The sequence below is a fragment of the Loxodonta africana genome, chromosome 13 (genome assembly GCF_030014295.1).
Source record: "Loxodonta africana isolate mLoxAfr1 chromosome 13, mLoxAfr1.hap2, whole genome shotgun sequence".
NCBI lineage: Eukaryota > Metazoa > Chordata > Mammalia > Proboscidea > Elephantidae > Loxodonta > Loxodonta africana.
This window is the reverse complement of record NC_087354.1, coordinates 51277105-51290982: the sequence shown is the minus strand read 5'-3', so window position 1 is coordinate 51290982 and position 13878 is coordinate 51277105. Positions and strand designations below refer to the sequence as shown.

Sequence of the window (13878 nt, the reverse complement as noted above, 5' to 3'; positions counted from 1 at the left end):
GTTTTGGGTTTTTCGTTTTCCTTCAGTAAACATTTACTATGTACAGTGTTTAAATCATTGGGCTTTTTTCCATTCCTAATGGTGAATAACATACATTAATTGTGGTGTTCTGGAAAGACAGTAACGTGGGGGTCAGACTTCTGGAGCTCAGTTCCAGCTTTTCTGTGAACAAGTCGTATGACTTCAGCTAAGTACTAAACCCCTCTGAGACTCTAATATGACCTGGTCTACCTGTTAGATGTTATCTTTACCACCCTCATGTTTATGCTCCAATCACATTGACCTTCTTTCTGTCCTCAAACATATGAAACGCGTTCCTACTCTAGGACCTTCACCCTCTTGATGCCCAAATCCGCCCCCCCGCCCCCGCCCCGATAGTACATATCGTATCATCATGTTTGATTTTCATTTTGGCACTTAACCTCTTTTGGATGTTTGCTTGCTTGTTTGTTATGATCTCCCTTCCCCCCTCTAAGCTAGGATCTCATCTGTTTTGTTTCCTGAATTCTCAGTAACTGTAGAAAAATGCCTGACATGTAGAGGAGACACATAAATATCGGTTGAATTAATGAATAAGTAAAGTGGTGACAGTAATCCTACCTTATATTTGAGATAACTTATGAAAAGTTCTTGGAGACAATCTCATATCAACCCCCACATGCCCTTTCCCCAAGGAGCATCTTTTCTTATAAATGCTGAAAGCTAAAGCTATTGTTTGTACTTAGAAATCTAAGCAGGTGGAGGGTACTTCTGCTGAATATGTAACAAAATGTGTTGGCTCTGTCAATTCAGGAGCCCCCACCCCAGACTGAGGCTGTACGTAGGGTTCATTTGTGCTCTCACAGATGAGTGTCCCTGTGAAAACGGCATCAGTAGTAATCATGCTATCTTAGCCCTTCTCCCTCTGAACAGGATTTTGTTGTTTAACCTTTGAATAATGCTAGAGAAATAGACTGTACTTGATAGCCATTCTTTCTTTGTGTATCCCAGAGAGTCAAGAAGGAGGCGGCAATAGCCAGCTAGTTAACTTTCTTTCTACGTTGCCTTTTCCAAGCTAAAGAAAAAGAAAAATACAGTAAATAAACATGGAATATTTGTGACCTTTTTTAATGTTTTTTTTTTTTTAAGTTTTAATGTATTGATCTCGTCCTATGTGCCAGGCATTGAATGCTTAAAACACGTATCACAACATCTATATGAGATAGAAAGGAGCCCTAGTGGCACAATGGTTAAGCGCTTGGCTGCTAACCAGTCAGCAGTTTGAACCTATTCAGAAACTCCATGGGAGAAAAACCTGGTTATCTGTTCCCTTAAAGAGTACAGCCCAGAAAACCTTACAGGGCAGCTCTACCGGGGGTCACAATGAGTCAAAATCGATTCAACGTACTTAACAACAACAGCAATATGAGGTAGGAACTATGTATTATTCCCATTTTACACATGAGCATAGTGAGTCTTAGAAAGCCAGGATTAAAATGCAGATAGTCTGACTTTATATTCCACAGTTTTAGCCATGCTTTGGACTCAGACATTCCAACGATCAAGAAGATATCACAGGACTGGGCGGTGTTTTGTTCTCAGGTCGTCATGAGTTAGAGCCTACTTAAGGCAACTAACAATTCTTTTTCATGTCTCATTTTTTATCACTTAAATATTTCAATAAAAGACATTAGAGATGGTGCAGGGTAACTTTACCCCAAAGCAGTGGATACTAGGAAAACAGTTCTGGGTGGCCTTGCTCAGGAGCTGTGTTCTAATTAATCAAGATTCTTAAAGAATAGTATGATTAACACTTGGTGTCTCCGTGAATTGGAATCGATTAGCTGGCAGCTAACAGCAGCAACGTGTGCTAGTGATTGAATCTAGAAAGGGAAACCAAGGTCTAAACTTCCACTCTTCTTTGAGCTTCTCATTCTCCTTGATGTCTGGGTTCTAGGCTGTCTTTAGTGAAGGATACAAAAGGAGTATTTGTATTTAATCCTAAAGTCGTTTTCTGGGCTTTTGAGATACAAATGTTTTTAAAATGAAAAATTATTTTCATATTACATTTTGTGAGACTAGTAAAATTTGCCCAGGTTGGTATAAAATCATCAAACTGAAGTCCATGCCGGTGCCAAGAACGACAGATTATTTTGTACAGAGTGAGTGCTAAGGTTTACACACAAATTCTTTGCGTAGACTTAATCCTAGAAGAGAAAATAAGAACTTCAGGGTATAGATCCCTCAGTGCAGCCGAAAGTCACCCAGAATGCTCAGACCTCTCAGAAGAATAGTTCATAATGCAGCCACTGGTGATAATGGCGATGAAAATGACAGCAAGCATTTATTTGTTGTTATTAGGTGCGGTGGAGTCCATGTTCCACTCATAGCGATCCCGTGTGACAGAGTAGAACTGCCCTGTAGAGTTTTCTAGGCTGTCATCTTTATGGAAGCAGATTGCCGGGTCTTTCTCCTGCAGAGCTGCGGGAGGAGGGGGAGGGTTCAAACCGATAACCTTTCAGTTACCAGCCGAGCACTTAACCACTGTGCCACCAGGACTCCTTAAGCATTTTACTGTGTGCTAAATATAGTTTAAATATAGTAGGAAGCAGCTTACGTGTATTAATTGAATGGATCAAATGAGTTAATAAATGTAGAACACATAAAATAATGCCTGGCATGTGATAAGAGCTGTATTAGCTGCTGTTATTTTTATCATGGTTGTTGTCGCTTTTATTTATCTTCACAGCAACCCTATAAGGTAGGCACTATTATTATTCATTTTAACAGATGAGGAAGCTGAATGCAAGAGGCTAATCCAGGAAATAGTACAACAGGATTCAAATCTATGGTTTTGTATAGTTAAGTCTTCATTTGGTTAAGAATGCCTCAGGGTATAAACCTTTCCTTTCTTTCTTTCTTTTTTTTTTTTTCTTTTTTACTTAGAGTAGTCAGGGAAGGCCCTTTTGAGGAAGTGACTTTAGGCTGACACTGAAAGTTGAAAAGCTTGCCATGCAAAAACCTGGGGGAAAGAGTTCCAGGCAGAGAGTACAGTAGGTGCAAAGGCCCGAAGAGGGAAATGGACTTGATACGGTTCTAAACACAGAAACGTCCGCTGTCACTGTCTCGGTAAGTCTCTCCCTGAATATTCTATTTAAATATACACACCTGCACAGACTTTCGATTCCCTCTTACCCTTTTCATTTTATCTGTAGCACTTTATCACTGTGTGACACACTGTGTAGTCCCGGGATGGCGCAAACTGCTAAACTTGACTCAACTACTAGCCGAGAGGTTGGTGGTTCAACCCACCAAAGGTGCCTTGGCAGACAGGCCTGGTGATCTGCTTCTGAAAGATCACAGCCTTGAACACCCTATGGAGCAGCTCTACTCTGCACACATGGGGTCACCTTGAGTTGGAATCAACTTGAAGGCAACCAACAGCAATAACAACATACTGTATAATTTACTTTGGTTTTGTCTATCCCCCCGACAAAGGGATATAAGGTCCATGAGGACAGGGATTTTTGTTCGATTTGTTTGTTGCATACCCAGGGCTTCTCTTAGGTCCTGGGGCTTCTTTCAGCAAATTAGAAAAAGTATCCCGTGCAGGCAGTTACGGCCCCACACTAGACACACAACATATGTAGCCAAGAGTGACCTGAATTTCAGTCTCCCCCTGCCTTCTTGATCAGGAAGCCCTTTGTTGTTGCTGTTAGGTGCCGTCAAGTCGATTCCGACTCATAGCAACCCTACGTACAACAGAACGAAACAGTGCCTGGTCCTGCGCCATTCCCACAGTCGTTGCTGTGTTTGAGCCCATTGTTGCAGCCACCGTGCCAGTCCATCTCGTTCAGCGTCTTCCTTTTTCCTCTGACCTGTGTAGGGAAGCTCTTATACAAGACGTAACTGAACAACCATTACCTGGCAGCCCTGGGTGTATCCACAGTACCCAGAACAGTGCCAGCGGGTAGCAGGCACTGAATAAATACTCGTAGAATGGCGGAAGAATTTAGAGTGAGGGGGAAGAGTGGTTATGAGATCAGAAGGTAGACAAAGACTAGGTCTTATAGGCACTTCAAAGGAGTTTGATTTTTTTCTCTAATAGCAGACAGCTGGGAAGTCAGTGGGATATTTTATTTAAATCATAATCTTTTGTATTTTCAGTTAGTGGTGCAAGTCATTCTTAGGCCCAGGCACGTTTGAAAATCACTGCAGTAGAGAAAGTCACAGGCCAAGTTAGTTCAGTCCAACTTTTGATACTTTTGGACCTCGGCCTTGGGGATCTGTCCCTGCCTACTTTACTCTTGTCTATGTGGTGGTGCATTTTGCCTGCATATGTTCTATAAAGCTGCATTGGGATGAACTACATATAAAATAACAATTCTTTTCTTGCAACCTCAAATCCAGACATTGTAGCATAGAATTTTTAAATCAGGGTTGTTGCAGAAAGCCCAGGGCCTGTGGTCCTTGTGATTGAATGGGGGTGGGGGGGAATGAGGCAGTACTATTCTATTTAGGAACTTCCTATATGAGTAAAGGCCATCTTATTTTTCATCAACTCCCACCCCTTAGAAAAACACTCACCTTCACTGATGTGCTTTAGGATTCCCTGTTCACTGAGATGACAGCTGAAATCTTGGCAGTGCATGCCTATTGGAGCTTTTCTTTCTTTCATGCGGTGGTTTTTTGGCACCCAAGGCCACGTTGGGGAATTCACTTTCTGGGAGCACTTGTTGGCACTTTTTATCTTATTGCCTTTCTCTCCTCTGTTAGGATAAGGATAGGGCTTGAAAAAGAAGGAAACTGTAGAGGTTTATTGATGGAATTCCTGCCCCGCCATGCCCTAGGGCTAGTACATGCATGTTTCTGATGAATCACTGCCCTTAGTATTTAGTATTTACTGATCCTCATATCCCAGTATTGTGCAAAGTGCAGAATCCACCCAAGGGACTTAATAGCTAAATCACCCACTTGATCTGTTGGCTTTCTCTCTCCCTCGCCCTTGTGGGTGACTACAGGGAGGAATATGGGGGATATAAAACTGTAAGCAAGAGGAAATGGAGACTGCAGCTTTATTGCTGCCCAGGAAGTGGCCTGGGAGTCCAGATATAAGGCCGTGATGCTCTCTGTGCAGCCGCCATAAATACCCTGCTTTCACTACGGTGAGGATGAAGTATTTCCACATGGTTGCTCAAGTCCTTTTTCTCTTTGCTCCCTCCCTCCTTGTCTCTTTCATTAATTGCCTAGCAGTTGCTGATGCAATTCAGACGAGATGTGTCTGCAGCCTCTGTGGTTTGCTGTCAGGCCCTCTCTCTAAGGTCTTCATCTTGCTGCAAGGGATGGGTGAACATCTGATTTTGAAGCAAGAGGAGAGAGGAACCTGTGGCTGCAGTTAAATGTCGTTTTCTGAAAGCAGCAGCTTGCAGAGCTGGATTTCTCCTGACGCTCTAATCATTTTACCAAGCCAGACCTGAGTCCCTTGTGCTGTTCATTAATGGGACTTATATTTGGCAGCACAGTATGTATAAATGAATCCTGCTGAATTGCTTTTGTTGGTGATATAGGAAATGCTTTTCATTTTTAACTAGGAGAGAACAAGGAGGAGACAGCAGCCTCAAAGTGCAGAAAAACCAAATCCAGAGGTTTCCATGGAAAACAAGACTCTGGAGATGTTAAGAAGGCTGGATTGCAACACGTGGCTGTTCTAGGTCACTGGGTAGAAGATACCGTACACCTGCTATTATGTATGTCTCCTCCCTGGCCACCATTTTCAGCCTGCTTCTGACTTTTGCTCCCTTCTGCTTGTCTGAAATTGCCCCGAAAAGCTCCCAGGACCTTACCATTGTGCTTCTCCTCAGCTCTTCACAGACGAGGGTTGACTGCTTGCTTTTCCAGCACTGCCATGTGGCAGGTAGGTTGCTGGGTGACGTGAATTCCCACCTGCCTACCTGTAGCCTGGACCACTGTGTATGTTTGCCATGTTCAGAAAAGGATCACATTGCCTAGCACAGTGGTATTCAAACTTAAGCATGCACAGGAATCACCTGGAAAGCACGTTAAAACACAGGGCTGCACACCCAGAGGTACTGATTCAGTACATCTGCTGAGAGACATTCATTTGTGTTTTTAACAAACCCCCAGGAAGTGTTGATGTTGCCAGTCTGGGGACCACACTTTGAATAGTACTGGCCTAGGATAAGGGAACTCTGGTGATACAGTGGTTAAAGCACCCAGCTGCTAAAAAGGTTGGCAGTTTGAACCCATTAGATGAGGCAGTCTACAGGCTTGGAAACCCTATGGGGCAGCTCTACCCTGTTCTGTGTGGAAGCTATGAGTTGGAATTGACTCAGTGGTAGTGCATTTGTTTTGGGACCTAGGTTAATGCCTTACACATAGATAGCTAAGACTCAGTCATTGGTTAATCCGATTTGATTTTTCTGGTTGGTAGTTCTTTCTTAGGATGTGATAGATTCCAAAAAATTTTTTTATCAATTTTTACTTGAAGACAAAGCAGTTCTGTTGAAATTATTATCTGAATTTTTGATGTTCGGCTACCCTTCCCCACAATTCTCTTGTCAGATATCCATGTTTGTTGCTAGCTATAGATCTGTTAGGATACTTGACTCTGATGTACAAAGATGTAGTTACTCTGAAATGTGTCTTTATGATTAGGAAGTGATCTTCGTGTTAGTTATGTGCTTGGATGACAGGTTCCCAGTTTTTTCTAAGGTGGGGGAATGTGTGATGTGCGTTTCTTTGTGAATTCTAATTCATTAAACTCACCCACCCTGATTTGGTCAAATCTTATTCTGACCTGAGAGCATGGATCATTTTTTTTTTCCTTTTTTTGTAATAGACTTTATTTTTTAGAACAGTTTTAAATTTACAGAAAAATGGTAAGATAGTTGTAGAGAGTTCCCATACACTCTGTACCCAGTTTCTCATGAGTCAGAATTGATTCGATGGCAGATGGCAGCAGGTTTGTTTCTTTTGGTTTATTATTAGTTTGATACTTTCGTTTAATAATCAATGAATATTGGTACATTTTTATTAACTAAAGTTCATAGCTTATTTATATTTCCTTATTAAAAGTTTTACTGTGGTAAAATATGTTAAACATAAAATTTGCCATTTTAACCAACCATTTTTATGTGTACAGTTTACAGACATTAATTACATTCACAGTGTTGTACAGCCATCACCAGTATTTCCAAAACTTTATCTTCCCAAACAGAAACTCAGTAGCCATTAAGCAGTAACTCCCATTTCTCCTTACCCCAGCCCCTGGTAACCACCAATCTACTTTTGTCTGTCTGCATTTGCCTGTTCTAGGTATTTCATGTAATTGGGATTATGGAGTAGATGTCCTTTTGTGTCTGACATTTCACTTAGCATGTTTTCAAGGCTCATCCATGTTATAGCATGCATTAGAACTTCACTCCTTTTTATGAACATTTTGTTCATCCTTTCATCTGTTGATGGACACTTGGGATTGTTTCTACCTTTTGGCAATTGTGGATAGTGCTACAGTGAACATTGGTGTACAAGTATCTGTTTGAGCCCCTGCTTTCAAGTCTTTTGGGTATATATACCTAGGAGTGTAATTGCTGGGTCCTATAGGTAATTCTGTGTTTAACCTTTTGATGAACCCCCAAACTGTTTTCCTTAATGACTGCACCATTTTACATTCCTATCAGCAATGGATAGGTGTTCCAGTTTCTCCAAAGCCTCATCAACACGTCATTTTCTCCTTTTTTGGTAATAGCCATCCTAAATCCAAAAAATCCCAGTGTATTTTAAATGGTATCTCATGGTGATTTTGATTTACGTTTCCCTGATGACTAGTGGGTCCCTGGGTGGCACAAATGGTTTGTGCTAGGCTACTAACCAAAAGGTTGGTAGTTCGAACCTACACTGCAGCACCACGGAAGCAAGGCCTAGTGATCTTCCATGAAGATGACAGCCAAGAAAATCCTATGGAGCTTAGTTCTACTCTAACACATGGGGTCACCATGAGTCAGAATCAGCTCAATGACACAGGTTCTTTGAACAGTATTTCAAATAGCTGACTTAAAGTCACTGTCTAGTAAGTCCAATGTCTGGGCTTTCTCAGGGACAGTTTCTAATGATTGCTTTTTTTCCCCTTCTTGTGTATGTGCCATGTTCTCTTTTTTCTTTGCATGTCTCATATTTTTGTGTTGAAAACTCATACCTTAAATGATACACTGTATATTCGTGCAAATAAAAAAAAAATTTTTTTTTCTACATTTGTTTGCTAACTGTGCCCTCCTCCCACAAGGTATTTTCCTAAGTGTACTATGCTGATGTTTTTACAGCAATATGTAAGAAAAACTCAGCATAGAGGCACTTAGGAAGGAAAATACCTCCCTGAGGGAGGACTCGGGTGGCAAACAAACGCAGAAGGCATGCGTTATTTCTGTAAAAATATGGTAATGTGCAACCTCCAGAAATCAGATTCTCCCTCTTCCCCAGGGTGTGCTGTTATTGCTGTTTGTTGTTTGTTTAGTGACTTTTCTCAACTAGCTTTTGAAAGTCTGTATTATTTGCCGTATGTGGCCACTAAAGTCTCAGCTTGGTTATATCAGTGGTCAGCTAATGATTGCACAGACAGAGATTTCCCTAAACGTCTGGAACCGATTAAGTCTCCCAGCTTTTGCCAGGGGGCCCTGTGTATATTTTGGGGCATGCCTTCAACACTCAGACAGGCATTTGACAACTCTGTTTTACCCTTCACTTCCTGCTTGTGTAGTGCCTCAAGGTCAGCCAGAGTTAAGAGTTGAGGGTCTTCTGGGGTCTTCCCTGAGCATGTGCTCAGCCCTGGGAATGTGTCCCTGGGGAAAAGGCTTTTCATACTGGGCAAACTCTAAGTCAGGTCAAATATAGACAGCCTTGCAAGTGGCTCTTCCAGGGGACCACCAGAAATGTTAAATAATGATGATTCCCTGGGCCTGAACCTTTGAAGGTACACCAGCCCTGTTTTACCTCCTCTGATGACATTCCGGCTACTGGTTTTCAGAGTGAAAGATGAAAAATAGAGCAAGTTAAACTCCACAAAGCTTGCATTTCTTACCAAGATTCAGCCACTTTTCTTGAATAAATGTCCAGATTGCTTTAAGCCTTTAGTTAATTTCTAGAGTTGTGAAAAAGTTGATGCTGACAATTTTTGCCAGTTTTCTCATTTCTTTTAGAGAGGAAAAAGATTCTTACTTTGTGGTTTCCTCTGACATCCCTCCTCGTTCATAAGAAGGTTTTAGTTTCTGGCTCACAATCACTCTCTCTAACACTACTCCTGACTTAATTCTTGGTGAATTCAGTTATCCATATTGATGATCTTCCAGCACCTTTGCTTCTTAGGTCCTTGACCACCTGTCTTCCAATGATTTTTATCATCCATCCTGTCTCAGCTACTACTTCCATGGTCATACTCTAGACTAGTGCCCTGTGGACCAAACTTCCCATTTTTGTCAATAAAGTGTATTTGAATACAGCCATACTCCTTCATTTACTTATTGCGTATGACTGCTTTCACACTACAGTGGCAGAGTTGAGTAGTTGCAGCACAGACCATTGGCCCACAAAGACTAAAATAATTTACTATCTGTCTGAGACTTTGGCAGTTAGAACTGCATCTTCTCAATTATCTCAATTTTGAGCATCTCATTTTCCCACCAGCTTCTCCTTTATTTTTGCAGTTCCCTTCTTTTAGAATCTCTACTCCACCAGTCCTTTGACCTCATCACTGTGCATCCCGCACTTTTTACATCCCTCCTTACCCAGCTGGTATTCCCTGTATTTACTTCCTTCTATACATTCATGGAAACCCTGGTGGCTGCTAACCAAAGGGTTGGCAGTTCGAATCCGCCAGGCGCTCCTTGGAAACTCTATGGGGCAGTCCTACTCCATCCTATAGGGTCGCTGTGAGTCGGAATCGACTCGACGGCACTGGGTTTGGTTTTTGGTTTTTATGCATTCATAGGAGCCCTGATGGCGTAGTGGTTAAGAGTTCAACTGCAAACTAAAAGGCTGGCAGTTTGAATCCACGAGCCGCTCCTTGGAAACCCTATGGAGCAGTTCTACTCCGTCCTATAGGGTCCGTATGAGCTGGAATCAACCGAACGGCAAGGAGGTTTTATACATTCTTAACTTGCTTGCTGGCAAAATCCCAACCATGCTGACCCCGTGCCTGCACCTGTGCATCTAAATGTGGCTAGAGAAAACCACACAACTGTTCTGCCTGGTCTCCCTTTAAAGTTTATGATCTTTAACCTTAAATGGGTCCTTAATACTGAGCAACCCTACAGCGTTTCCCTGTCCATTCACTCTCACACCTTCTTATCTTCTCCAACTTCCCACATGCCTCTCCCATTCTCACTCTCACCTTGTTTACTGTTTACTGTTTCACTCAAGAAAATAGAAGCCAGAGCTTCCACCCATTCTGCACACATCTTACTGCTTGTTTTACTCACATCTATCCATTTATGTTTTTCTTTGCCCATGAACTGCCTGTGCACTTCTCTAGCGCTCATCCTTCCTCTTACACATGAGATCTCATCCTCTTGTCTACTCAAGGACTTCACTCTAGCAATTCTCCTTTTTCTCTGTCACAGAATTCACTTTTCCGCCTTGTGTATAAGGTCATTCCTATCAGCACACAAACATGCACTACATTTCTCTCATCTTTTAACAAAACACCTCTCTCACGCCCACATTCCCATCCAGCAAGTGTCCTATTTCTCTGCTCCGCTTAGTACAACAACTCAAAGAGTAGTGTATACTCCTCTTACAGTATAGACTCCATTTATAGCTTCCACATCCATCTCCAGTTCCTTCTGTCCCTTTCTGTCTTAAACTGACCCTTATCAAGCTTTTTCCTCCACCATTCCACAGAAACTTCCTTTGTCAAAGTTGCCAGTCACCTTTTCATTGGTCAGTCCAATGATCAGTTCTCAACCTTTTTTTAAAATAACAGCTTTATTGAGATATAATTCATGTGTCATAAAATTCACCTTTTGAGAATGTAAAGTTCAGTGGGTTTTAATATGCACAGAATTGTACAACTATCAGTGCTGTTTTATTCTAGGATATTTTTATCACCCCCAAACAGAAACCCAAACCCTTTAAGAAGTTACTCCCCATTCCTCCCTCTTCCTAGTCCCTGCAAACCACTAAACCACTTTCTGACACTATAGACTTACCTATTCTGGCCATTTCATATAAATGAAATTATATGGTATGTGGCCTTTTCTGTCAGGCTTTTTAATTTAGCATAATGTTTTTAAGGATGATTCAAGTTGTAGCATGTATCAGTCCTTCGTTCCTGTATATGGTAGAACAATATTCCATTGTGTGGATATACCACTTTTCATTTATTCATTCATCAGTTGATGGACATTTGAGGTATTTCCCCTTTTTGTTATTATGAGTAATGCTGCTGTGAACGTTCATGTACAAGTTTTTGTGTGGCCTCTCTGTTTAGATCTCTCGGGTATTTACCTAGGAGTGGAATTGCTGGGTTACTTGGTAACTCTACACTTAACATTTTGAGAAACTGCCAAACCTTTTTCCAAAAACAACTGCACCATGTTACAATCCCACCAGCAATGTATAAAGATTCCAATTTCTCTACACCCTTATCAACACTTGTTATTCCCTGCCTTTGTGATTTTAGCCATCCTAGTGGTTGCAAAGTGGTATCTCATTGTGATTTCAGTTTGCAAAGGGCTACTATGATTTGGAATTGACTCCACAGCAAAAGATTTGGTGGTGGTTTTTTTTTTTTTTGGAATGACTAGTGATGTTGAACATCTTTTTTTTTTTTTAATTATTAGTCTCCAGATATCACAAGTTAATCTACCTATGTGTTATGTGTTAAAATTTACATATGTGCTTGAGAGATTCAGACCTCCACAAAAACCAAACCTGTTGTCGATCAAGTCAATTCTGACTCATAGCGACCCTATAGGACACTGTAGAACTGACTCAGAGGGTTTCCAGGGAGCAGCTGGTGGATGCAAACTGCCAGCCTTTTGGTTAGCAGCCAAGCTCTTATCCACTGCACCACCAGGGCTCCTGAGAGATTTAAACATTAGCCATAATTGTTGTTGTCAGTTGCCGTTGAGTCAGTTCCAACTCACGGCAACCCTATGTGTGTCAGAGTATAGAATTGTGCCCCACAGAGTTTTCAAGGCTGTGACCTTTTGGAAGCAGATTGCCTGTCTTCTGAGGTGCCTCTGGGTGGTTCAAACTGCCAACCTTTCAACTAGTTGTCAAACACTTAACCATTTGCATCACCAGGGGCTCCTTTGAGCATCTTTTCATGTGGTTATTTGCATTTGTGTATCTTCTTTGGAAAAAAGTCTATTCAGATCCTTTGCCTGTAATTATGATCCAGTAGTTTGTCTTTTTATTAAGTTACAACAGTTTTTGTTATATATCCTGGATGTTGTTGTTGTTAGGTGCCATTGAGTCAGTTCCCATTCATAGCGACCCTAGGTACAACAGAACGAAACGCTGCCTGGTCCTGCGCCATCCTCACAATCATTGTTCTGCTTGAGCCCATTGTTGCAGCCACTGTGTCAGTTTATCTCATTGAGGGCCTTTCTCTTTTTTGCTGACCCCCTCACTTTACCAAGCATGATGTCCTTCTCCAGGGACTAATCCTTCGTGATAACATGTCCAACGTACATGAGACAGAGCCTCACCATCCTCACTTCTAAGGAGCATTCTGGCTGTACTTCTTCCAAGACAGATTTGTTTGTTCTTTTGGCAGTCCATGGTATATTCAGTATTCTTCGTCAGCACTACAATTCAAAGGCAGCAGCTCTTTGGTCTTCCTTATTCGTTGTCCAGCTTTCGCGTGAAAACACCATGGCTTGGGTCAGGCGCACCTTAGTCTTCACAGTGACATCTTTGCTTTTTAATATTTTAATACTCTGAGTACAAGTCACTTATTAGATACATGATTTGCAAATATTTTTTCCCATTCTCTGAGTTGTCTTTTCACTTTCTTGATGGTTGTCAGTTCTCAGTCTTTGAGCAGATTTGATTACTCTGTCCTTCGTATACTTTCTTCACTTGAGTTCCAGAATACCATTTTCTCGTGATGTCCTTTTCACCTTGCTGGTTACTTCAGCTCAGTCTCCTTTGCTGATTATTGTTAATCTTTCTAACCTCTAAAATTGAAGTGACCCCAGAGCTCAGATTACTTTTTCCCTGTCTACACCCACTCTCTTCCTTATCTCTTCTGCTCTCATTTATATGCTGACAAGTTCAAATTTACTACTAGTCTTATATATTCATCTGCCTACTTGACTTTTTCCACTTAGATATTTCAAATTTAATATGTCCAAATTCAGACTCTTGATTTTTTCTCCAAAACTTTATCCTCCCTCAGTCTTCCTCATCTCAGTAAATAGCATTTCTGTTTTTTCTATTTGCTTAGGCCAAGGAGTCATCCTTGCCTCCTCATTTCCTCCCTCCCTACATCCAATCCACCAACAAATCCTACTGGCTCTCCCTTGAATATATCTAGAATCCAACCTCTTCACACCTCCTCCACTGCCACCAGCCTGGTCCAAACCACTGTTTAACCTGTTATAGAGTATTGAAATAGCCCCTTATTAGTCTTCCTGTTCATCTTTAGTGCTTTACAGCCTATTCTGAACATAGTAGCCAGAGTGGTTCTTTTAAAGCCTGTCAGATTATTTCACTCCTTTACTTAAAACCCTCTAGTGGCTTCCCATATCATTCAGAAAAATCCAAAATCCTTATAATCATTACATCATTTGGCCCCTGTTTCCATTCTTACCTTATTTACTCTCTTCTAGCCCTAGTGGTGCAGTGGTTAAGAGCTTGGCTGCTAACCAAAAGGTCAGC

At 41.4% G+C, this 13878-nt stretch overlaps 1 protein-coding gene across 7 annotated transcripts in view; it reads left to right on the top strand.

Annotated features, from left to right (window-relative positions):
- ZNF609 (zinc finger protein 609) overlaps positions 1 to 13878 on the top strand; it is a 225617-nt gene that overhangs the window by 109073 nt on the left and 102666 nt on the right. Inside the window, exons 2-4 of one of the 7 annotated variants that reach the window (XM_064267408.1) lie at positions 2926 to 3108; positions 5571 to 5726; positions 5841 to 5893. The exons of 3 other annotated variants lie outside the window; for them this stretch is intronic. In XM_064267408.1, the coding sequence (XP_064123478.1) occupies positions 5885 to 5893 (9 nt within the window). In that variant the 5' untranslated portion in view covers positions 2926 to 3108; positions 5571 to 5726; positions 5841 to 5884. Of the gene's footprint in view, positions 1 to 2925; positions 3109 to 5570; positions 5894 to 13878 lie in introns of all 7 variants that reach the window. 3 more of the 7 variants (XM_064267409.1, XM_064267406.1, XM_064267407.1) reach the window with 3 other exon arrangements.